The 26,829-nt window shown below is 45.8% G+C and overlaps 1 protein-coding gene across 1 annotated transcript in view; it reads right to left on the bottom strand.

Annotated features, from left to right (window-relative positions):
• EVC2 (EvC ciliary complex subunit 2) overlaps positions 1–26,829 on the bottom strand; it is a 157,295-nt gene that overhangs the window by 111,719 nt on the left and 18,747 nt on the right. Inside the window, exons 5-7 of the mRNA XM_005681893.3 lie at positions 26,528–26,714; positions 23,832–23,941; positions 18,015–18,068 (exon numbers count right to left, since the gene is read on the bottom strand). Coding sequence (XP_005681950.3) covers positions 18,015–18,068; positions 23,832–23,941; positions 26,528–26,714 — 351 coding nt within the window. The remainder of the gene's footprint in view (positions 1–18,014; positions 18,069–23,831; positions 23,942–26,527; positions 26,715–26,829) is intronic.

The following is a 26,829-nucleotide window of genomic DNA, read 5'->3' as shown; positions in this document are numbered from 1 at the left end:
TCTCTTTTTGGTGCGGAGCATTTTTAGTCTTTTATTAATCTGTTACAATACTGTTTCTGTTTTATATTTTTGCCTTTTGGTTGCAAGGCATGTGGGATCTCAGCTCCCTAACCAGGGATCAAGCCCGCGCCCCTGCATTGAAAGGTAACATCTTAGCCACTGGACAGCCAGGGGAAGCTCTCACTTCATCTCCCTTTGCCTTTGCTCTTCCCTTGTAAGACAGAGATGAGAGCCCTCCAAAGGGTGTGCTGAGGATTAAATGAGAAACATGAACAAAATCCAACGAAGTCATCAGAAGGGGGCCTGACTGTGAAAGTCGCTCACGAGATGTGATTTTTGCCCTGCCTTCCCCTGTGGGCTGGGTGACCCAAGGCGACTCCACTGGTCCAGAAAGGGGGGTGCTATGTAGTGGCCATTAACCACTCATCTCATCAGAAGGTTATCTCAAAAACAGGCCTGGGAACTTCCTGGTGGTCCAGTGGCTAAGACTCCATGCTCCCAATGCAGGAGGCTCGGGTTCGATCTCTGGTTGGGGAACTAGATCCCAAATGCCAGAACTAAGAGTCTGCATGCTGCAACTGAGATCTGGTGCAGCTGAAATAAATTAATTAACTAAATAGCTAAAAGAAAAAGAAAAGAAAATAGGCCTGGCCTGAGAGAGCCTCCCATTTTGATGGTACTTGAGTTTTTACCAAAATGTCTATACTCAAAAATGAAAGGGAAAAAATGTCTGTGTCCTTAACAAGGGGCTTTAAAATGTCCACCCCTCACATCTAGGGTTCATGCCTCAGGAGATAATTCAAAGCTATACATAAAAGTTTACACACAGGGACTTCCCTTGTGGTCCAGTGGTTAAGACTTCACTTTCCAATGCAGGGGTTTGAAGGTTTGATCCCTGGCTAGGGAGCTAAGAACCCATATACCTCACAGCCAAAAAACCAAAACATCGAACAATATTGTAATAAATTCAATAAAGAATTTAAAAATGGATCATATTAAAAAAAAAAGTTTACACACAGATTGGTTTTTGCCATACATTGACATGAATCAGCCATGGGTTTTCATGTATTACCCATCCTGAACCCCCCTCCCACCTCCCTCCCCATCCTGTTCCTTAGCCTCCAATTAAAATAAATAAAGTAAAAAAAAAAAAAAGTTTACACACAGGTTGGTTGATATGGACAGAAGATTTACTTACATATAAGACTGTTTTTAAGAACATTAAATAAAATTACAAATGTGGATGTATCCTAAATGCTCCACAATGTGGAGAATGGTTAAATATTTTCAGATTCTATGAATTATTCTATCCATATAATGGGCAATCATTCAGCCATTTTATAAATTTTGAGAAGAAGGGTAACACATGCATGCCAGTGGGACAAACGGGGTTTTTGACAGAAGGCAAGGGTTTAAAAAGAAAAGTGAATAACCTATGTGACCTTCTGCTCCCTCTTCTAACTCTACTTCCCACAGGGTTAGATATTTAAATAGATACTGGTTTTACCTGTATGCAGGACAGCAAAAAAGACACAGATGTGTATAACGGACTTTTGGACTCAGAGGGAGAGGGAGAGGGTGGGATGATTTGGCAGAATGGTATTCTAACATGTATACTATCATGTAAGAAACGAATCGCCAGTCTATGTCTGACGCAGGATACAGCATGCTTGGGGCTGGTGCATGGGGATGACCCAGAGAGATGTTATGGGGAGGGAGGTGGGAGGGGGGTTCATGTTTGGGAACGCATGTAAGAATTAAAGATTTTAAAATTTAAATAAATAAATAAATAAATAGATAGATAGATAGATAGATACTGGTTTTAGTTTCTATAGTTTAGTGAACCAGAATGGTTAGTTAACTTAAATATGCTAAAAATTACACATGCATCTTTATTTCTCGATTTATCAGCATTACACATTGTTTATGAATTCCTGCTATGACAGATGTGATTTAGGTCATGAATTTTTACCCTAAAAATCGGAAGGATTTGTTACCTCCCAAAGGCTTTATATCCCTCCTTACACTTCCTCCCAATTTTAATAGTTATATTCAGTTAGCTATCTTTGCCTAACTTTGAAAAGTTGAAACTCAATTTTTATGGCATTAAATTTAGAGAATATTTCTTGTCTTCTTACTAAGAAACGTCATGAAACTAAAGCCCAGTATTTTCCTCCTCCATCTCTCTTTTCACTACTTCTGCCCTCCAGAATTTATTGTTTATTTTATACATACCTGCTGCTAAGTCACTTCAGTTGTGTCTGACTCTGTGCAACCCCATAGACAGCAGCCCATCAGGCTCCCCTGTCCCTGGGATTCTCCAGGCAAGAACACTGGAGTGGGTTGCCATTTCCTTCTCCAGTGCATGAAAGTGAAAAGTGAAAGTGAAGTGACTCAGTCGTGTCCGACTCTTGGCGACCCCATGGACTACAGCCTACCAGGCTGCTCCATCCATGGGATTTTCCAGGCAAGAGTACTGGAGTGGGGTGCCATTGCCTTCTCCAAATATGTATGTATATTCTGCAATCACAATTAAGTCTTTGTGGTGGTTTATAAGTTAATTCTAAAAATAAAAAAATTAAAGACTATCACGAGTATGATTAGACATATGTATTCACTGCATATGAATGGATATGCAAATTCACTCAAATTAACTGAATGTAATCCTGTGTAACTAAATATACACCCCTGTGTGCGTGTGTATGCTAAGTCACTTCAGTAAGGTCCAACTCTTTGTGACGCTACGGACTGTAGCCCGCCAGGCTCCTCTGTCCATGGAATTCTCCAGGCAAGAATACTGGAGTGGGTTGCCATGCCCTTCTCCAGGGGATCTTCCCGACTCAGGGATCACAACCAGATCTTCTGCATTGCAGGCAGAATCTTTACTGTCTGAGCCACTAGGGAAGCCCAATATATGCCCCTAAAAGTGACATATTTTTAATGCAGTGCCCTTTCTTACCCTATCAGTTTTCAAAATCATGACATATTTTTAGAAAACTTCAATTTGGACCAACACTTCCTTGCGTAACTTTTTGTTTTCCCTGGGGTTTCTCATTGCTTTTCTTTTTTCTTCCTGGTGTGACATCCATTTCCTTAATGATACTAGTTGCTGCAGGGAGTCATTTTGTTGTTGTTGTTGCTCCTTAACGTCATCACTCCAGGAGCTCTCTGACATTCTGATCTACCCAGGACTGGCCACCTTCTAGGCTTGCTGCACTGCTGTCACTGGAGGTCTCTCTTTACTGCTTTCTGTATTCCACGCATGCTCAGTCACTAAGTAATATCCAACTCTTTGTGACCCCACAGGCTGCGGCCTGCCAGACTCCCCTGTTCATGGGATTTCCCAAGCAAGAATACTGGATTGGGTAGTCATTTCCTTCTTCAGGGGATCTTCCCAACCCAGGGATAGAACCTGTGTCTCTTGCATTGGCGGGCGGGTTCTTCACCACTGAGCCACCAGGGAAGTCCCTTCTATAAGATTGTTATATTACTGATTAAAGAAAAGCTACGTTTTGGAATCCATTCCTCACTTTTTCTTGTTTTTTTTTTTTTTTTTTTTTTAGTTTGATAAGAGTATTTTCCATATTTGTGTGCTCTCAAGTAAATTTGTGTAGAACATGCTTTTATTTCTCATGTTACTCTGCACTCATGTGATTGTTATCTTGGCTGAGTCCAAGGTCCAAAACCTTTTTCCCTCAGAATACTGATGGTGCCACTCCACTGTCTTTTAGTGTGCCTGATGACCTCTTAAAAGAATCTTGCTTTCTAGGAGTTTTAAGTTCTGAATGCTCAACCACTTACAAGAAGATTATGAATTATGTTTAAAATGCAGCAAAACACACATTATATAACATTTACCATTTTAGTCATTTTAAAGTGTACATTTCAGTTATGTTAAGTACGACCACACATCACCACCACCTCCAGAACTTTTTCATTTTGCAAAACTGAAACATTTCCTCTGCCCAGTCCTGCTCCCCACTCCTCCCCTCCACAGGTGATCTGATTATGATGGGGGAAACCCCATGACCACCTCCTGGGTTCAATGATTCACGAAGACTCACAGGACTCAGTATATAGTCATCCTCACACTATGATTACAGTGAAAGGATTCAAAGAAAAATCAGCAATGGGAAAAGGCACGTGGGGCAAAGTCCAGTGGAAACCAAGAGCAAGTTTCCAGCGTCTTCTCCCAGTGGTCACACAGGACAGACTTAATTCCTCCAGTAATCAGCGTGATGACCCATGTGAAATGCTGTCCACTAGGGAAACTCATTTGAGACTTGGTACCCCTGGAGAAGTGGCAGGGGTGGAGGCCTACAGATACTAGAGGACAGGAAGGCCTGGTGTGCTGCAGTCCAAGGGGTTGCAAAGAGTTGAACACGACTTAGTGACTGAACAACAACAACAAGCCCTGGAGTAGGAAATGGCAATCGACTCCAGTATTCTTGCCTGGAGAATCCCGTGGACAGAGGAGCCTGGCGGCCACAGTCCACAGGGTCACAGAGAGTCAGACATGACTGAGTGGCTGAGCACACAGGCACACATGCAACTAGGGTCTTACTCAGGACTGGTCACGCAGGCATCCTCTGCCTGCTACCGTGTGTGTGTGCTGAGTCACTTCAGTCATGCCTGATCCTTTGCGGCCCTACAAATCGTAGCCTGCCATGCCCTTCTCTGGGGGCTCTTCCTGACCCAGGGATCAAACCCATGGCTCTTATGTTTCCTGGGTTCTTTACCACTAGTGCCACCTGGGAAGCATGTACCAAAATTCCAGGCTCCCAGAAGAAGACAAAACATTTTCAACATAAAATATATTGTTTATAAGAACACTTTAGGCAACGTGAGCCACTCTTAGTTCGGTAAATGGTGAGGATCGTCCTGAAATCCAAGTTCCCAAGTGCCAGCCAAGGACTCACCTTGTAAGCTGGCCTTTCTTAGGATAGCCAACTCGGGTCAGCTATGTTAACTCTTCTGCACACTGGCTACTATGTTATACTCAAACCCTATCTCAGCACCTGCTTCCAAAGAAGCCAACCTGTGACAGCAAGCTTAATTCAAAATGACTGCAGACCTCAGTGCTCAATGTTCAATTTACAATAGCCAAGACATGGAAGCAATCAACATCCATTGACAGATGAATGGATAAAGAAGATATACGCAATGGAATATTATTCAGACATTAATAAAGAATGAAATAATGCCATTTGCAGCAACATGGGTGAAATCTAGAGATCATCATACTAAGTGAAGTTAAATCAGACAGAGAAAGACAAGTATCATATGATAAAGCTTTCAAGTGTAATCATTTTTAAAAATTATATAAATGAACTTATTTATGAAACAGAAATAGACACAAAGACATAGAAAACAAACTTATGGTTACCAAAGAGGTAAGCGGGGTAGAGATAAATAGTTTGAGACTAACATATACTTCCTAATCTATATAAAACAGATAACCAATAAGGACCTACTGTACAACACAGAAAACTATACTCAATATTTTGTAATAAACTATAAGAGAAAGGAATATGAAAAAGGATATATATATGCAAAACTGAATCACTTTGCTGTACACCTGAAACTAAAACAACATTGTAAATCAATACACTTCAATTAAAACAATGGTTGCAGAATATGGGAACATTTAACACATTATTTAGGAGCTGGGAGACAACTAACCCATTTCTCATTCCTGAGATCCCAATGCAGTCTGTATGTAGTTAAGGTTAAATTTATCTCACAGATGAACAAGGTCAACTTGACCTTCTAGACAATCAAAGCCAAGTTATGTCAGAACTAGGAGCTTTGGTCCTGATGGTTATTGAAACCTGAATACAAGCATGTTGCCACATACAACTCACCTATGATGAATCAGCCTCTGTCCACAGAGGCTGTTATCAGAGATGATCAGAAAACCAATTCTGTTTTCAGATGCAAACACCCTGATTCTAAATCTTACATTTTGATTAGCACCAAATTGAAATGCAAGTTCTCCATTTGTGCTGGCCACAGCCCTCTGAGCCCTGATTTGTGTACCTACCAGATAAGAAAAAACAAATCAATACATATGAAAAGCAGTTCACAGAGCTTATATTAAAATACTGATGGAAAAGAGACAAAATGTCTGTGTCTAAAGAGAAAAGGCTGTAGATCAGTGATCTGTTTTCAAGGTTTTTTCTTTCACAGAAGGCAAACTTTTTTTTTTTTTCAGCTGTAGGGAGAATAATGGAGAGGTGAAGGACGTTAATGACATTCGATCACCTACAATATGCCATTCTAGGCTAGGTGCCTGTAGGGGGTTAAATTGTGCCGTCCATAAAGACATACTAAAGTCTTACCCCCAGTACCTCTGCATGTGACCTTATTTTGAAACAAGGTCTTTGTAGACGTGATCAAGTTAAGATGAGGTTATATGGGATTGTGTCTGGTCGCTCAGTCATGTCCGACTCTTTGCAGCCCCACAGACTATAGCCTGCCAAGCTCTTCTTCCCACGGAATTTTCCAGGCAAGCATACTGGAATTGGTTGCCATTTCCTACTCCAGGGGATTTTCCTGACCCAGGGATCGAACCCACGTCTCTATGTCTCCTGCACTGGCAGACGAATTCTTGACCACTAGCACCACCTAGAAAGCCCAATCCATACTGGATTAGGGTGGATCCTGAACCCAGTGATGGTACATTCTAAGCAGATGGAGGCTTGGAGACAGACACACACAGGGAAAAGACCATGGGGTCACGGAGGCAGAGATGGGAGTGATGCAGCTACAGTTGAGGAAGGATTTCCAAGAGCCACCTGAAGCTAGACAGAAGCCAGGAAGGATTCTTCCCTAGAGCCTTCGAAGGGAGCCAAACCCTGCCGACACTTTGATTTCAGTCTCCTAGCCTTGGGAACGGTGTGGGAATGTTTCTGCTGTTCTAAGTTTGGTGATCATTTGCTGTGGCAGCCTCAGGAAATGAACAAAGTGAGCTAGTGCTTTATCTCATTCCATCAATCTTCAGCAATCTGGTGAGGGGTGTATTATCCCCTTTCCATTGAGAGATAAATGGAGATGCAGAGAGTTCAAATAGTTAATCAAAGTCCACAGCCAAAGAGCAACACAGCTTGGTCTGACTCCAAACTCTGTGTTTTCCCCTCGTACATCAGACCACTTACCATCCAGGGGGCTGTCTGGTTTTCTAAGCACATTTTTAGTCCCAACCTCCCATACCACGGTAGAAGTTGCTTACATGATGGATGAGAACTAGAAGAAAATACTGGCACATAACTTTAGGCAGGCAGGATCAATGTACTAAAAAAGGCAGAAACAGAACTAACTCATTCTCCTAATCAAAATCTCCCTCCCTCCCTCCCTCCCCTTCCTACTTCATGAAGTGGAACAGCTGAGACAGGCCACCAACCTCTTCTTCCAACCTCCACCTTCTCTGAATCTCCACCTTGAGATCTCGCCCTCCTTAATCAGTTGTATGGCCAAGATAACTTAAAGATCAGAGGCAGTGTGGGGAGCAGGAGCTTAATACATTAATAACAACGTGGCTGCAGGAATGAATGCCTATATATTTAGGAAGAGGGAAAAGCCAGGCCGGCTCTGCAGACCACACCATCTTTCTCCCCTTCTCTCCTGCAATTTCTACTTTCCAATGTGAGGTGATAAGTACACCTAGGTAAAGACTGCCTCCTTGGGGCAAGCCCACTCACAACTCTCACTTTCTTCTTTTTAGCCTTCTCCATTTATCTGTGTTGCTAAGTTAAGCTAGGTCCTCCCTTGACTTGCCCACAGTCCCTCCACTCTTCAACTTTCCTCCTTCATATAAATGACCAAAGAAGAATGAATCTCAAGACTTTGTTTTATGAGAAGGAAGAAGCTCCCTAGAATCACTCATATCACCATCATTAACATCACCACCAGCCACATCATTATCGCCATTATCACCACCATCACTGTAGCTAATATATATTGACCAGATTCTGAGCACCAGGGATAGTTCCAAGTGCATTACATGCATTATCCATTCACTCCCCACAGCAATATTATAAAGTGGGCATTACTTTAATCCATATTTTCAAATAATAATACCAAATACAGGTAAGTTAAATAGATGGCCTAAAGTCACAGAGCTAGTAAGCAGTAGACCCAGGATTCACATCGCAAGGTGTAGACGAATAGCTTTCACACCACAGCTGCCTCCATAGGGCTCAGGCTCCAGCCTGGCCTTTTACCAGGAGCCCTGCCTTGAACTGTCAGGGGCTTGTGCCACTGTAAACATTCTGATACTCTCTCTGAGCACCCAGCTCACCTTATTAGGGTGTGACTAGTAAGGCAGAACTTTAGAATTCCTGAGTCTCTGGTCAAAAGCCTTCTCAGTCCCTTCAACACTATGTTTAACTATCAACATTTTCATTGATCTTTCTTTTTTTTTTTTCGATATGCTATAAATTATACTTTTTTTTTTCTTCTTCTTCTTTTTTTTTTTTTTTCATTGATCTTTCACCAGAGGCCAAGTAATTCCTTTCTAATCACTGCTGTTGTTGTTTAGCCACTGTGTCCAACTCTTTTGCAACCCCATGGACTGCAGCCCACCAGGGTCCTCTGTCCATGGGATTTCCCAGGCAAGAATTCTGGAGTAGGTGGGGTGACATGTGTGGCTGAGGTGAGGGGGAAAACCTGAGGACTGGGGTGGGAGGAGGGACAGCCCCTGGCTCAGCTCAAAAGACAAGGAAGACCTTCCAAGAGGTGACTGTGGGCAGAGGGCAATGAGCCAGGCCAGGAGGAGGGCAAGCCAGGCAGAGAGAAGGGCATGAGCAGGACCTGCACATAGCAAGAGACACAGTCCAGTTCCAACACAGTGGGTTAGCAACATGCAACATCTTTCTATGGGCTTATGGGAGATCACGGCAGGGTTTTAAGTCAGGAAATAACATGGTCAGATCAGTGTTTTAGAAATAGAAATCTGGCTACTGTGTGGCTTCAGCCTGGAGGAAGGCAAACCTGGATGCTGAGGATCAGAAACAAGGCTGTGAGAAGCAGTAGAACATACTCATAAATACCATGGACCTAGGCCATAATTGCTGAGAAAGATTGAAGGTGGGAGGAGAAGGGGACAACAGAGGATGAGATGGTTGGACGGCATCACCAACTCAATAGACATGAGTCTGAGTAAACTCCGGGAGTTGGTGATGGACAGGGAGGCCTGGCCTGCTGCGGTCCACGGGGTCGCAAAGAGTCGGACACGACTGAGGGACTGAACTGAGACCCTAAGTGGGGGTTCAGCTCTCAGTTCTGCCCTCCACCACACAGGGGGGACCCTGAGCCTCCCCCTCCCTAAACTGCATTTCTGCATCTGTAAAATAAGGGCAAAAATCTTGCAGACAAATTCCACTAATCATCTGAAGCACAGATTTCAAAGAGCCTATTTATCTTAAACTTCATTATCTAAGAATAAAGAAAAGGAGGTGGCTCAGTGACCCCAGCCTCCCCATCCCCAACATCCCCACTAACTTTCTTTCTCATCTCTGGAAAAGAATCATCTGTTATTACCACCTCTTTAATCACATATGAGCTGGTAGCAGATTCCTTTGATGAGTTTCACCATTGTTATTTATGAAGAGCAATGCCAGACCAAAAAAAGACTTTCAAAAGAAATGCTTTAAGTGCTTAAAATCCAATAAAAAGTTACACGAGCATGAGGAAAAACTGTTTATACAATTTGACTTCAGTTATGTAAGAAATGCATTCATACACTTGTGGAAAGCAAGAAACCACCATGTTAACAATAGTTATCTCTGGCGGCAAGCCTAGAAGGTAATTCTAATTTCCTCCCTGTGTCTGTCTCTCTTTCTCTGTGTGTGTGCGTGCGTGTAGAGTGGTGGTTTCTTTAAAATGTCCACAATGGACATACATTAAGTCCCATCCCCTCCCCAAACCAGAAAGGGTCTGAAAGGGAGACCATATTGATTTCCCTAGAGAAGATTTTAGGAGTAATTTCACTAAGATCCTTCCACTGCTTGAGGAAGCAGAGGGCTGTGGTCCCACAGCCCTTGCGGGGCAGCTCTGACTGCAGAAACTCTCACAATTCTGGCAGGAGCCAGAGCTTGCAGGTAACCACACACACTAACAGAGCTGTTAAGTTACAATCTAGCGAACGAAGCTTGGATTGCAGAACCACAGAGCATGATTCCATTCCTCAATGTTTGTCATCAAGCTTCAGGACCTTGGCCAGTGCCCAGAGCATCTCCGGACCTAGGAGTTTTTTAATTCTCAAATGAGGACGTAAAACTAGGTAATCTTTAAAGTCTGTCCCTGGGCAAAAATTCTACTCTGATGTCAATAAAAATGTATTAAGTGCTAACAAGAGGAAAAATCTCAAAGTCACAGAGTGACAAGGTTTATCGGATGTCCCACTGTCACTGGATCCCAGTGAGGGGTGCCACCAGCATGCTTGGGAGATGTGAAGGAATCACGGAGGTGGAGAAAATTGGTCAGGGTTCCCATAGGATGTATGCAAGCTACCCAGAAGACAGGAAAGAAAAGATCAGCATATGTAAAACCAGAGTGAAGTGGGAAACACAGGAACCCCATGGCACTGCGATATAGCAGAGGCCACCATTTTTGATTGAGACTGAATACCACCTAAGGGAACTGGGCTTTATCAGCAGGCAGTGGGGAGCCCCTCCAGAATAGAAAGTGAGCAGGCTGGTGTTTCAGGAGGAGGGGTTGGAGGAGAGCAGGACTGGACAGGCAGGAGGCTGGGGTAGTCATTCAAACAAGATGTAACATGGAGAAGGCAGATTGATGAAATGTCACTGCATGCCTCCAGCCTTCTCTCTGTGTGTGTGTGTGTGTGTGTGTATGTTTGCGTGTGCATATACGCTTAGTTGTGTCCGACTCTTTGCAACCCGATGGTCTATAACCCACCAGGCTCGTCTGCCTATGGGATTTTCCAGGCAAGAATATTGGAGTGGGTTGCCATTTCCTACTCCAGGGGATCTTCCTGACCCAAGGATCGAACCTGCATCTCTAGTGTCTCCTGCATTGGCAGACAGGTTCTTTATCACTGGCACCACCTGGGAAGCCCTCTGAGTGAAACCCAAAGTCATATGATTTTGCCAGCAGAGTTATAAGTTCCCTCCACTGTGCTAAAGGGCACATATTGTAAATCCTTGCATTTGAGAAATTCTCATATCATACATAGCTACTTACAGAGGCATTTTTTATCTTATAAACTAATAGGAGCTCTTTATATATCGTAAAAAGCTGGAGTAGGAAATGGCAAGGCTGTATATTGTCAGCCTGCTTATTTAACCTATATGCTCAGTCGGACAGGACTGAGTGACTGAACAACAATACATCATAAAGACATTGCTGTTGTTGTTCAGTCACTCAGTCCTGTCCTACTTTTTGTGACCCCAAGGACTGCAGTACATCAGGCTCCCCTGTCTTTCACTGTCTCCCGGAGCTTGCTCAAACTCATGTCCATAGAGTCAGCGATGCCATCCAACCATCTCATCCTCTGGCGTCCTTTTCTCCTTTTGCCTTCGATCTTTCCCAGCATCAGGGTCTTTTTCAGTGAGTAGGCTCTTCGCATCAGGTGGCCAAAGTATCAGAACTTCAGCTTCAGCATCAGTCCTTCCAATGAATATCCAGGACTAATTTCCTTTAGGATGGACTGGTTGGATCTCCTTGCAGTCCAAGGGACTCTCAAGAGTCTTCTCCAACACCAGGGTTCAAAAGCTCAGCTTTCTTTATAGCCCAACTCTCACATCCATACATGACTACTGGAAAAACCATAGCTTTGACTAGATGGACCGTTGTAGGTAAAGTAATGTCTCTGCTTTTTAATATGCTGTCTAGGTTGGTCATAGCTTTTCTTTCACGGAGCAAGTGTCTTTTAATTTCATGGCTGCAGTCACCATCTGCAGTGGTTTTGGAGCCCAAGAAAATAAAGTCTCTCATTGTTTCCATTGTTTCCCCATCTATTTGCCATGAAATGATGGCACTGGATGTCATAATCTTCATTTCTTGAATGTTGAATTTTAAGTCATCTTTTTTACTCTCCTTCCCTTTCACACTTTCATCAAGAGGCACTTTAGTTCCTCTTCACTTTCTGCCATAAGGGTGGTGTCATCTGGATATCTGAGGTTGTTGACATCTCTCCGAGCAATCTTGACTCCAGCTTGTGCTTCATCCAGCCCAGCATTTCACATGATGTACTCTGAATATAAGTTAAATAAGCAGAGTAACAATAGCCATGATTTTCCTCAATGTTTTTTTTTCCCATAGCATATTAACCAGGATTTACTTTTTACAAACTGTTTCATCTATTTAGATTTATATCTATTGAGGGAATTCATCTTCATTTTTTTTCCAGAAGATCCAGTCAATTGCTCCCCAAATTAATAAATGAAACATTCTCTCCCCATTAAGTTGAAATATCATTTTATCAGATACACATATATGTAGATACTCTGTTTTGATCCACTGGTCTAGTTTCTCTTGCAAGACCTGCATATAGTGTTAACGCAGCTTTCTAATTTTTCATATCTGATATGGCAAATCTTCCCATGCTATTCTTCATTTTAACAATTTCTCATCTAGCCTCATACATTTATATTTTCAGATGAAACTTTGGTTGATTTGATCACATTCCTCCCCCCAATTCCACTATTATTCTTACAGGAATTACACTCTAAATGAATTTGGATGACATACCAATTGGTTTAAATGTCTCACTCTTGATTAGATCCAGATCCTTGGAGTAAAATATGGTGACTTGTTCTCCCAGTGCCTGGCAGGATGCCCAGCTTTACTATAAGAAGCTGGAGTGAATCAGAACACCTCCACGCAACTATTATACACAGGATGGATAAACAAGGTCCTACTATAGAGCACAGCGAACTATATTCAATATCCTGTGATATGGACGAATATGAAAAAGAATATTTATGTATAACTGAGTCACTTTGATGTGCAACAGAAATTAACACAACACTGTAAATCAACTATACTTCAACAAAATTTTTTTTAAAAAAAGAACACCTGCACTCAATGTCCAGCACAGGGTGGAGTGATTATTCTCCTCTCTGTTCATCCAGGAGGCAGAGAGGACTTCTTGAGGCCTTATCTGACAGATGTCAGTTTCACCCTCAAGAAATTAATAAAAAATCAAGGAAGTAACGGGGTCTCTTCCAAGGGTTGCAGATCCCAGCTTACATAATGGGTTACATAATGTGTTTACTTTGTACTGGGTTGGCCAAGATGTTAGTTCAGACTTTTTGGCCAACCCAATATTGTTTTACCTGCTTGATGAAAATGTCAGAGGAGCTTTTACCTCACTGCCAAGCTCTCCTGTTCATCAACACATGTTCCTAGTATAATGACATTACCTTCGCAGGTGCCCAAGCCAACCTGGTGGCTCACACACTTTACCTGGCAAGGGCCATTACGTGCACCTTAATGGTGCCAGGCACTGTGCTTGTGTGTGTGCTAGTTGCTCAGTCGTGTCTGATGCTGCACTGTGCTTGCACCCAGTAAATCTTGGTTCACGTCCAACCCACAGTGAAAACAAGCTTAACCTTGATGTCAGATCTTCAGCTGCATATTTTAGAAACCTCTCCTCCATCTCTAGTTAAGCCTTTTTTTTAAGCTCCAACTGAACTCTCACCTCTTCCAAGAGGCCTGCGATCCACCGAGTCCTCTCAGCTCCCCTGCACCTTGTCAGTACCACTTGATCTATGATGTTATGTCACGTTCAGTTCAGTTTTCAGTTCAGTTACTCAGTCGCATCCGACTCTTTGCGACCCCATGAATTGCAGCACGCCAGGCCTCCCTGTCCATCACCAACTCTCAGAGTTCACTCAGATCCACGTTCATTGAGTCAGTGATGCCATCCAGCCATCTCATCCTCTGTTGTCCCCTTCTCCTCCTGTCCCCAATCCCTCCCAGCATCAGAGTATTTTCCAATGAGTCAACTCTTTGAATGAGGTGGCAAAGTACTGGAGCTTCAGCTTTAGCATCATTCCTTCCAAAGAACACCCAAGGCTGATCTCCTTCAGAATGGACTGGTTGCATCTCCTTGCAGTCCAAGGGACTCTTAAGAGTCTTCTCCAACACCACAGTTCAAAAGCATCAATTCTTTGGCACTCAGCTTTCTTCACAGTTCAACTCTCACATCTATACATGACTACTGGAAAAACCATAGTCTTGACTAGACAGACCTTAGTTGGCAAAGTTATGTCTCTGCTTTTGAATATGCTATCTAGGTTGGTCATAACTTTTCTTCCAAGGAGTAAGCGTCTTTTAATTTCATGGCTGCAGGCACCATCTGAAGTGATTTTGGAGCCCAAAACAATAAAGTCTGACGCTGTTTCCACTGTTTCCCCATCTATTTCCCATGAAGTGATGGGACTGGATGCCATGATCTTCGTTTTCTGAATGTTGAGCTTTAAACCAACTTTTTCACTCTCCTCTTTCACTTTCATCAAGAGGCTTTTTAGTTCCTCTTCACTTTCTGCCATAAGGGTGGTGTCATCTGCATATCTGAGGTTATTGATATTTCTCCCAGCAATCTTGATTCCAGCTTGTGTTTCTTCCAGTCCAGCGTTTCTCATGATGTACTCGGCATAGAAGTTAAATAAGCAGGGTGACAATATACAGCCTTGACGTACTCCTTTTCCTATTTGGAACCAGTTGTTCCATGTCCAGTTCTAACTATTGCTTCCTGACCTGCATACAGACTTCTCAAGAGGCAGGTCAGGTGGTCTGGTATTCCCATCTCTTTCAGAATTTTCCACAGTTTATTGTGATCCACACAGTCAAAGGCTTTGGCATAGTCAATAAAGCAGAAATAGATGTTTTTTCTGGAACTCTCTTGCTTTTTCCATGATCCAGCGGATGTTGGCAATTTGATCTCTGGTTCCTCTGCCTTTTCTAAAACCAGCTTGAACATCAGGAAGTTCACGGTTCACGTATTGCTGAAGCCTGGCTTGGAGAATTTTGAGCATCACTTTACTAGTGTGTGAGATGAGTGCAATTGTGTGGTAGTTTGAGCATTCTTTGGCATTGCCTTTCTTTGGGACAACCTCACAAATTCAGTCACAGCTGATGTACACTGTTTGGCTTTTTTCCTCTTGTTTAATGTTGCAAAGTGGGGGCACGGATAGTGGGTGATGGGCAGTCTGAATCTCCAGGCTGCCGCAGACTCCACTGCACCTTGGAATCTCCCATAGGCCTGACTTACACACTTGCAGCACTGGTGTGACTCTCACGGAAGTTGAGCTTGAGACCCTGATACACACCATTTACACACAATTAATACAGAACAGTTGCACAACAGTATTGTTCGCATGTTTCATAACATTGATGAGGCTTACTGAGCACGTAGAGAATGCCAGGCACTGTGCTCAGTACTTTGCCTGCCTCAGTCCATTTCCTGTGGTTATCACCCTATAAAGCAGGTATTGTTATTATTCTCATTTTACAGCTAGCATACTGAAGTCCAGGGAGGTAAGTAGCGTGCCCAGTGTCCCATACAATCAGTCGGGGAACAGGGATTCAGAGTCAGGCTTCTGGCGTAAAAGCTTATTTTCCCCACAACACTATAGGGCCATCACTGACTCGTCTCATCTCTCCACTTGATAATGACCTTTATGAACATGATCCACAGGCAGAGGTTACCTGGCCCAGGGACCAGTGGGGCTGAAATCCAACCCACTGTTCCACCGCCTAGCCTTGCACCCATGGATCTGGAACAGGCATCTGGAGCAGGACTCCCAGAGGACAGAAGTCTCAGGCCTGTGTGTGAACGCCCTTCTGCATAGCTGGTATTAGAACAAGATTTGAACCTGGGCACTTTGGCTGCAGACCCGTGCTGTCTGCAGCCTGGGGGGCCACCTATTCCTGCTTCTCCTGAAGGCAATGCGTGAGCCAGAGGCAGCCCTGAAGACCTGGATATGGTGCGCCTCCATCCTTGTCAGAGGGTCTGGGCCATAGTGGTGAAGTGAAAGTTGTTCAGTTGTGTCCGACTCTTTGCGACCCCATGGACTAATTCTCCAGGCCAGAATACTGCAGTGGGTAGCCTTTCCCTTCTCCTGAGGATCTTCCCAACCCAGGAATCGAACCGGGGTCTCCTGCATTGCAGGTGGATTCTTTACCAGCTGAGCCACCAGGGAAGCCCAAGAATACTGGAGTGGGTATCCTATCCCTTCTCCAGGGGATCTTCCTGACCCAGGAATTGAACTGGGATCTCCTGCATTGCAGGCAGATTCTTTACCAACTGAGCTATCAGGCCATGGAGGAAGGGCTCATAAATATTGATTAAATGAATGTTCTCTGACCTTTATAGCAATCACACAACCATCAGCTACCTCCTCTGCTGAGGGGCAATCACAGGCAATGATGACAATCAGCCCAATCAGGGATCTTTACCTGTTAAGGGCCACCCACAATGTAGGGCACAGTGGGGGACGCACGGACCAGCCAGAACTGTCTACACCTGTGTGCCTGCCCCAGATTTTGTTCCTGCCTCTTCTCTGCAGGAATTCGGCTTGCTAGGAGGCAGTGTGGTCCACTGCCCAACAGCAGGGCTCTGGAACCAAAGGGCCTGGGTTCAAATCCCATTCTAACACCAGCTGTGGAGAAAGGCGCTCACGCAGAAGGCCTGAGGCTTCCGTCCTCTGGGAGGGCTGCTCCAGGTGCTGGGCTGTGGCTGGTGTCTGGGAACTCGGATTTCAGAGGGTTCCCGCCATCCCCTGATAAGTGGGGCTCACGGCCTAAACTGCTGTGCATATGGTGTGGTTTACACTCAACACACACTGTCCTGCTGGGAGGTGCCAGACACCGGGTCTCTAATGATTCCCTGATGGACAGGAGTTCACATGTGATGTCACAACTCCGTGCTGGAGGAATTCAGCGTGCCCTGCGTGTCTCCACTGGGAGAGAATCTGGGAAGCCTCTACTTGGTGTCTTCAGAGCCCATCCCACATGTCTCTTCCCTTTGCTGATTCTGCTCTGCACCTTTCTCTATCACACATCAGCCTGAGTACAGCAATGTGTGCAGTGCTTTGGGTCCTCCTCGGGAAACCCTGCACCTGGGGGTGGTCTTGGGAGCCCTGACACATGGTCATGTGACCTTGGGCAAATGCCTTGACCTGGGCATGCCGCAGTTTCCCCATATAAGAAATGGAGGCAATTTAAAAGTTCAATCTATCCCCCAAGATTATAGCGAAGATGTCACGATTCAGCAAATGTAAACACCTTGGCCTGATAATTACTGGGAGGCTTCCCAGGTGGCATTAGTGGTAAAGAATCCACCTGTCAATGCAGGAGGCACAAGAGACGTGAGTTGGATTCCTGGGTCTTAAAGATCCCCTGGAGGAGGGCATAGCAACTGGTCCAGTATTATTGCCTGGAGAATCCCATGGACAGAGGAGCCTGGTGAGCTAACGGTCCATAGCGTCACAAAGAGTCGGACAGGACCGAAGCAACTTAGTACGCATGCACTGAGGGTTGAAGAAATGTGGACTGTGTTTATATGATGAATAAACACTTGACAAGCACGTGAATGAATGGATGCATGAGCTGTGGGTGAGCGAATGATGAAGAAAAAGGGAGAAGTGTTCGTGGTGGACTGCAGAAGCAGGTCTCTAGGCCTTGGGAAGCTCTGGGAAGACAAACCATGGACCACCCACTGGCCACAAGCAAACACTGAAAGGCAAGTACCAGCCCGCTGAACAGATGTACAGATGGGTGGGTGGGGCCTCAAGCAGGTCCCAGGCAGTGACTAATCCATCTTGCCCAGATGAAGGGGTATTCAGAAAACCAGCCAGACAGCCCCCAGGCCACTGGGGAACCCCAGACCGCAGGGAGCCCCCAGCCTCGGCTCAGGTCTAGGAAGCTGAGGCCAGCAGTGAGCCCCTCCCCTGGGCTCTGAGAACAGCAACAGACCACAGACCAGAGACAGAAAGAGATGCACTGGGTGGGTAATGTGGGTGTCCTGGTCAGAGGCTTGATCTTACCGTGATCTTTTCTTCCGCTGTTATGGTGAAGGGGGCTCTTAGCTGGGTTCTGTTCTAGAAAAAAGCATAGAGAAGGCAGTTCAGTCAACCGGTTTTGGCATCTGAGACACCAGGTAACAAGTGGTCTGTTTCCAACCCACCCACCTGGAGCTACAGTGGGTTCTTGACTGTCGGAGGTGGGGGAGTGGTCAGAGCAGGCGGTGGTCTTAAAGTCACTTGAGGGGAAAAGGTCTATGGAACCGTGATGCCTCCTCTCCCGGAGGCGTGTGTGAAATCCAGACACCAGTTCCCCTAATAGCCAGGGAAACACAGGCGTCATACCCAGGTGGTGAAACACTTGGAGGGGAGTGAGGTCAGGGGAAAGGAATGACCCTGAGCAACTACCCACCTTCTCCTGCAGGGTCTGGTCTGCGCCCTGCAGGAAGGAGGAGAGAACTGCATGCTCTGACGTGAGTGAGGTCCCCTCTCATTCCAGTGCTCTCGACCTCCCAAGCTCCAACACCCTAAACATCCACTCCCATACCTTCTAATACTCCTCTGCTTAGAAAATATAGAGAACAAAAGGTGAGCGTTATGACTGCTATCTGTCCAGTTCAGTTCAGTTGCTCAGTCGTGTCTGACTCTTTGCGACCCCATGAACTGCTGCACGCCAGGCCTCCCTGTCCATCACCAACTCCCAGAGTCCACCCAAACCCATGCCCATTGAGTTGGTGATGCCATCCAACCATCTCATCCTCTGTCATCCCCTTTTCCTCCTGCCCCCAATCCCTTCCAGCATCAGGGTCTTTTCCAATGAGTCAACTCTTAGCATGAGGTGGCCAAAGTATTGGAGTTTCAGCTTCATCATCAGTCCTTCCAATGATCACCCAGGACTGATCTCCTTTAGGATGGACTGGTTGGATCTCCTTGCAGTCCAAGGGACTCTCAAGAGTCTTCTCCAACACCACAGTTCAAAAGCATCAATTCTTCGGCGCTCAGCTTTCTTTATAGCCCAACTCTTGCATCCATACATGATCACTGGAAAAACCATAGTCTTGACTAGATGGACCTTTGTTGACAAAGTAATGTCTCTGCTTTTTAATATGCTGTCTAGGTTGGTCATAACTTTCCTTCCAAGGAGTAAGTGTCTTTTAATTTCATGGCTGCAGTCACCATCCGTGGTGATTTTGGAGCCCAGAAAAATAAAGTCAGCCACTGTTTCCACTGTTTCCCCATCTATTTCCCATGAAGTGATGGGACCGGATGCCATGATCTTCGTTTTCTGAATGTTGACCTTTAAGCCAACATTTTCACTCTCCACTTTCACTTTCATCAAGAGGCTTTTTAGTTCCTCTTCACTTTCTGCCATAAGAGTGGTGTCATCTGCATATCTGAGGTGATTGATATTTCTCCCAGCAATCTTGATTCCAGCTTATGCTTCATCCAGTCCAGCATTTCTCATGATCTACTCTGCTATCTGTCCAACCTCGTGGTATCTGAGGAGACCCAACACGAGAACATGCTTCTTTCTGGGGTTGGAGGCAGAATATCTTGCACCTGAAAGGCAGTCCAGAGGAGTGGGAGGAAGCAGATTATGCAGGTTCATGCTGGGCTTCATCATTCCCCAGCACTCTGGCTTCAGACAAGGTACTGACCTCTCTGTGCCTCAGTTTCCTCATCTGTACAGTGGGAATTTTATTCATCTTGTAGGCTGGCTGTGAGGATGAATCAGAAGAGTGCCTGGCCCATAAGGAAGAGTGCTATGAAAGTATGAGTGCTGCTGGGTGTAGCAGGTGGTGATGGTGGTGGCTGTATCATCGTAGATAACCTTGCCTGGAGACTTGGAGCCAGAGTGAGCTAGGCAACTGACCTAGGCAAGTGAGCTAGGCAACCCCTGTTTAATTCTATCATGGCTACTCTAGAGGCATTTTCCTCTAACCTGAGTGATGGTCCACCCAAAGCAGGAAACCCCCTGATCCAGGTCCTACAGTTGTTACGGCAGCTATACTGGGAGCACTGGGCCATCCCAAACCCATCACAGGCCAGCTGGACAAGCTGATGTTTTAAGGAGGGAAATGAATGTGAGAGTTGGACCATAAAGAAGGCTGAGCACCCAAGATTTGATGCCTTCAAATGGTGGTGCCAGAGAAGATTCTTGAGAGTCCCTTGGACTGCAAAGAGATCAAACCAGTCAATCCTAAAGGAAATCAACCCTGAATATTTTTGGAAGGACTGATACTGAAGCTCTAATACTTGGGTCATCTGATGCAAAGAGCTGACTCATTGGAAAAGACCCTGATGCTGGAAAGGACTGAAGGCCAAAGGAGAAACAGGCATGAGATGGTTAGATAGCATCACCAACTCAATGGACATGAATCTGAGCAAACTCCGAAAGATAGAGAAGTACAGGGAAGCCTGGCATGCTGCAGTCCATAGGGTCGTAAAGAGTCAGACACAAACTTAGCAACTGAAGAACAATGGAAATTAAAACACACACACACACACGTCTTTAAAGAAGAGACACCTATGAAGCAATCACTTAGCCCTTTCTGTTCCTGAATTGTATGTGCTGCAGAGTATTTGTGGTGCCCTGTGAGTTTCAGGGTCTTCTGAACTAGTAGGTTCGAAGGCTAGCTTCCTCTCTCTCTCTTCTCTCCCTCTGGGTCTGTCCTTGCTGTTTCTTGACACCCAAGGTCCAAACAGAGAGGGGCTGAAAGTGTGCTACACATCTGTCTCCATCTTTTTGCAAAACAGAAACCATCAGCCTACGTCCATAATATAAACTTCAAGGCTTAAGAAACATGTTTTAGAGCAAACCCTGAAGCCGGGAAACAAAGACAACGTGAGATCCAGTGATGGTTTTACAAGGTGGGTAGGATGTTTACACAATACACAGTAAGGAACTGGAGATGAATGTTCTAGATTCTTCCCTCTTGACCTCCACTGCAACTCTGTCCTGTCTCAGGTATCCTTGTATGAAGGTGAGGTGCATGTGTCTATACCTATGTACACACGTGTATACATGTATGTATATCTGTGTGTGAGTTGGAGAAAGTAGTTTCCAGACTCAAACACAGTGCATTTCTGACAGTACCTCCCTCCTGTGGTGAGGATTAGAAAGCAGTAACTATTTTTATTGCTCTCATACCATTTTAAAATGTCAGAACTGGAAGAGATGAGTTTGAAGGGAATCTTTTGACCTCCCCCCCTCATTTCTCAAGTGGGAAAACTTAAGCTCAGAAACACTGAACCGTTCTAAAAACACAGCGAGGGCAGCATTTCAGCCTCTGAAGTACCAGACACCAAGTCCACGCCAACATGAAGGATTTCACCCCACTGGGCACCTGCATTTTTAAATAATTCCTTTACTCTCCCATTTATAGTGTGAGCCTCTTTACAGCCGACAAGCAAAGCAGACCCATGTTCTTATGTGGAGTTGACAAGATTTTCCCTCAGACTTGGATCATTTTCAATTCCAAATACACTGGACCTTCTCTCCATCCTAGAGGAAGGCCCAGGAGTCACCCAAACTGGGTGAATCAATTAGAGAACGAGGCATAGGAGCCTTATCCAGCCCTTATCCGCTCAGCAAACACCGAGCTTTCTAGGAACCTTTTCTAGGGCAGGTCTAAGAAAGGCGAGGCTGACAGACTAATGCAAACAGGGAGGAGCCTAGAACACACACCATCAAGTCCGGAGCTCTAGAATCTCCACTCTGTCCACAAAACTGTCCAGAGAGAGGGCTCCGAAGGCTTGGAAGGGAAAGGAAACTGAAAGCCACATGCAAATATAAAGTCATCGCTTTTATCCCCACAAGAGACTGGAGACCTGGAACAGCCTCCCTTTTTATTGATGAGAAACCAAAGGCTCAGAGAAATTAAAAAGGACAAAAAAAAAAAACCTGCCCAAGAATCATTAGTTCACCGTTCTATTCATGTACTCACTCAGCAAGTAATTACCGAGCACCTACTGTGTGCAGGGCTCTATTTTTGGCACCAAGAACACAAATTGGGAATAAGACCGATGGGGTCTCAAGGAGCAACATTCTAGTGGGAGGATGGAGGGTTACCAGGGTGATGGGGTTGATACAACACACACAGGCACCAAGCAAAGCAATGGACAGAACCCATTAGGGGGTGACGGCCAGAGAGCCCCAACTCCACGCCTCCCACTGCCCCCACCACCCAGCCTCCCCAGGCTCCTCAGGGAGGTGTGAGGCCGCCTTGGTCTAAAATCTTAATGACCCTACACAGGGAGTTTTTATTTCACTGGGTTTCTGACTGTTGCCTTTATCTTAAATTTTGACTTTAGCATATTTGGTTGCCTGTCCTTTGAAATTCAGATAGTATTTTTTTCTGGGCCTTTTATTTCCCTTTTTTTATCCTTCTCTGTTCTCGTTCTTGACTTTGCACTTAATTGTTTTCTGAGACATTCGTCTTTTCTGACAGTTTCATACAGCTTTCTCATATCTGGTCTTTACCTTTATGGAATCTTTCATTTTATTTAATTTTATCCAGGATTAGTTTTCTTATTGTAGCAGAAACACCGCACACAGGCCTCTCAGCCTTGGAAGGAAGGAGCTGGCAGCTGTGAGGTCTGATTTTGGTTTTGCCATGTGACCTGGAGTAGTTACACTGGGAGCCTCGTTTTCCACAACTGTTATGAAAAGTACTTCCTCCAGGGGCTGCAGTCTGAACAAAATGACCAGAGTAACTGCAGTACAGCAGATCCAGGTTTGATCCCTGGGCTGGGAAGACCCCCTGGAGAAGGGAATGGCTACACACTCCAGTATTCTTGCCTGGAGAAGTCCATGGACAGAGGAGCCTGACGGGCTACAGTCTGCGGGTTGCAAAGAGTAGAACACAACTGAGCAGCTTACACACACACACACACACACACACACACACACACACACACAAAACGAGAGCACAGTCTCCGTGAGGACAAGGACACATCTCCCTCTCTGTAGCCCCAGGGGTGCACAGCACACAGCACGGGCCACACACAACCACATTCATCACCCACTGGATTGACAAAAAAGTGAATGAAAAATGCAAATACTCATGGTAATGGGTTACAGGTTGAATTACGTCCCCCCCAAATCCACGGTTGAAGCCCTGACCCCAGTGTCTTGGAATGTGTCTGAATTTGGAGATAGAACCTTTACAGACGTGATTAAGGTAAAGCGAGGCCATCACGGTAGCCTCTAACCCCACCTGACAAGTGTCCTTATAAGGAGACTATGACACAGACAGACACAGAGGGATGGCCACGTGAGACACAGGTTGAAGACAGCTGTCTACAAGCCAAGGAGAGAGGCCTCAGAAAGACAACCCTGCCCACACCCTGACCTGAACTTCCAGCCTCCAGGGCTATGAACAAATACATTTCTATTGTTTGTGAGCCAGCTGGTCCACAGTACCTTTTCACAGCAGCTCTAGCAAACCAATATCAACAGAAAGTATATGGTTGAGTGCTTATTACACACAAGACATGGTGATGAGAAATTAACGTCTATGTAAATAAATTTTTAAAAAAGGGGAGACAAAAAACTATGTAGACATGTATAAATAAATATGAGACCATGGCGAAAAAAAAAAAAAGAAACTAACGTCTATGGATGACATATCTTGATAATCCGGTCCATAGAGGTTACAAGGAGCTAAAAGGGAGCCTGGTTCACGGCAAAGCGTGAGATTCCAGGGCCCATTCACTAATCCAGAACTCGGCATCACTGAATGAATGGAGGATGGAAGGAAGAAGAGCATGAACAACGGATACTGTGCTCGAGGTTTCTAAAACAAGGACAAGACGAACCACAAGTAACACAGACAATACCGGCGACGAACTCTGGAAGGAGAGCTGAGCAGGAAGCAGCAGGATGTCTCCACTCCTGACGTCTCTGGCCTCCAGCGAGGCTGTGTAGCTGACCGAGAAGGAGTCTCCGACTGTTCAGAGAGAAGGCACGTGCGGTCATCAGGGGGGGTCCCTGCACACCCCAGACACGGCTGCGGTCCAAAGGCGGCGGCAGCCAGGGCCCTTTGAGCTCACATGCTTTTCTAGCATGGACAGTAAATCACACAGGCGTGCTCTTGGGCCCACTCTGCTCTCACTCGGAAGGGCTGTCAGCAGGCACAGGGAGCTTTACCTGGACCCCCAACCCATCCAGAAATGCCTGGGGCTGGGCGGGTCAGCCTTCCTAACTCAGGATGTATTTAGCTCATCCACTTAGGAAATCCAGAACCTTTCTGTCTTGTTTGGAATCCAGGTGGGGAACCTATTTATTCCCAGTGATCCTATTCACACAATGAAGGAAAACTTTACAGAACTAACTTTCAGGTGACACTAGCTGCCACTTTGACACCTCCAGGCAGCCTGGTCCTGAGAGCCCAGCACGAGGCACAGAGAGGCAGGGGAGACCCGGGAGAGGGAGAAGAAGGCCACTCAGGCTCACGGAGGGTCCCTTCTGACCTCATGGTCGCTGGTTGGTCCTTAATTACACAGAGAAGCTTCCCTAGAAGACGGGGTTTCTGACTCAAATCTCCCCTTAATAAGGAGCCAGGATTGAAACACCAGCTGTTAGGAGAAGGCACCTCTGCTATAGGGAGGGGTCACATCCCAGGGTGAACCAATGGGCTCTGGAGTTGAGGGTGGGGAACTCTCTTTTCTTTTGAAGGACTCCCAGAAGTGGGTGTCACGGCACCCACAGTTCACAGCTGCAGGGGCTGAGATTCAGGGATGTGCAGAGCACACATGTCAAGTGCAGAAGTCAGGGAGTTCATGGGCAAAGTGTGTGGTCCTGGCTCCGAGCAGGTGAAGCACAGGAGTGGCAGCTGAGTGAGGGGCAGGGGAGCAGAGAAAGGTCCTCCAGCGGGACACTAGAGTAGGAGCTGATGCCGAGCCGTCGGAGGAAAGTGCCCAGTTCAGGATGGTAGGAGCATGGACTACACAAGGCCACTGGAGCAACAAAATGAGAGGCAGGCAGAGTGCCAGGCCATGTCGCCCCGTTCAGACTCTGCAGTGACTCTGTGAGTCTGGGGGACATACACCACATCTGCAGCTCAGAGAAATGCAGTGATTTCCAGAGGCCACACAGCTCTGAAATGGCCAGGAGTCAAGGGAGCTCTGTCTGAGATCGGGTCTGGGCTCTGCTCTCAGCCCTATGTTCCTGTCTCTAAGCACAAGCTTAAGAACTGGGGAGATTTATTTTTACATCATTGAAGAAAGGCATTGAAGATCACTTAGCTGAGATGTACCATGACAGTTTTTATACCATTGCTTAAACCAGCGCCAGCAAAGAGGTCACTACTTGCGGGCCAACTCCACTGACAGCATCTGCCAATAGTACGGTGTTAAGATGGATTCTGAAGTCTCATCTAGACTCAGAAAGAGTGGTGGCGTTGATGAGCAATGTGGGCCATGTATATGGAAGTGGACAGGTCAGTTAGAGTCCCAGGCCTGTGAGAGGCACTATAGCATCGTGGGTATGGGGTGGATGGAGAAGTCAGACTGAGTCTGTCTCCGCCTTGACTGCCAACCCTCGGCCTTGGGCAAGTTCCTCATCACCTTAGTTTCTTCATCTGGAGACAAAGCACCTTCTTAGATAAAAGAAGTCCCACCTTCCTAGCAAAACTGATAGCTCTGAAGTCAGAGTAACAGCTGCATCCCAGAATTATTAGTTTTTTAATTACTTGTTCATTTTTGGCTGTGCTGGGCCTTCATAGCTGTGCAGGCTTTTCTCTAGTGGTTAGCGGGGGCTACTCTCTAGGTGTGGTGCATGGGCTTTTCATTCTGGTGACTTCCCTTGTGGCGCATGCATTTCAGGAGCCGGGCGCCCAGGCTCTAGAGCATGGGCTCAAGAATTGTGGGGCAGGAGCTTCGTTGCTCTGCGCACCTGGGATCTTCATGGATCGGGGATCGAACCTGTGTCTCCTGCATTACTTCGGAGCCACCAGGGAAGCCCCCAAAATTGGTTTTAAATCTCCTTAATTAACCAATGACAAGTTCACTTCAGGAAACACACCTCTGAAAGCCAACCAGTGATGGTGTCATGCTTTGAACGGGAGCTAATTAGCAGCAGAGTCGCTCCCGTGAACACAGCTGAACACGTCAAGGGCACATTTCCTGAGCTGATGCCAAACCCCTCCCGTGTCTATCCAGCACTCCCCCAAACAAGCTCTTCATTTCACTGAGTGACAGTCATTTTGATCATCCGGCTGATGGATACAGTGGGGTTCGCTATAACTCTTTGTGTACATTTGAAATTGTTCATAATAAACTTTGAACATACATATTTTTAAAAATCCTTCCCCAAATCCCACCTCTCTCAACCTAAGTGACAAACCAGCTTCCTGGGTGCAGACGCTGAGCAGGGGTCTCCTCTGATGCCCCACCAGCAGATTTCATCATGAGGACCAACGGCATGAACACAAGTCCCGTGTCTGAGAAGATGCCTGCTGCCCATCCGCGCTCTGTGCCCATCTGTGTGTATCTCCATCGTATCCCACACTTAACTTTGTACATGTGGCTATTACCTTGCAGAAACTTCTTCCTAAAAGCCTGGAAGCCTCTCGAGGTCTGGTTTCCAGCTGACTCCCTAACAGTGAGGCCTGTGATGTTGTCGAGTATGAGCAGGTCGGAGAGATTGGCGGCTGTGGGTGTCCTGGTGTTGTTCACAAACAGTCGCACATGGGCCGATGGCCACTCACTCTGCACAGACACCTAGGACAGGAGGAGAAATGAGGCTAGACTTGCTGGTGAGCCCGACTTCCCAATGCAAGGCCCCAGCTCGACCTGAACCCACTAGGTCTGCAGGTAGAGGGAAAGGATTACAGTC

This window comes from Capra hircus, chromosome 6 (assembly GCF_001704415.2).
Source record: "Capra hircus breed San Clemente chromosome 6, ASM170441v1, whole genome shotgun sequence".
Classification (NCBI taxonomy): domain Eukaryota; kingdom Metazoa; phylum Chordata; class Mammalia; order Artiodactyla; family Bovidae; genus Capra; species Capra hircus.
This window is presented reverse-complemented; position numbering and strand designations above follow the sequence as displayed.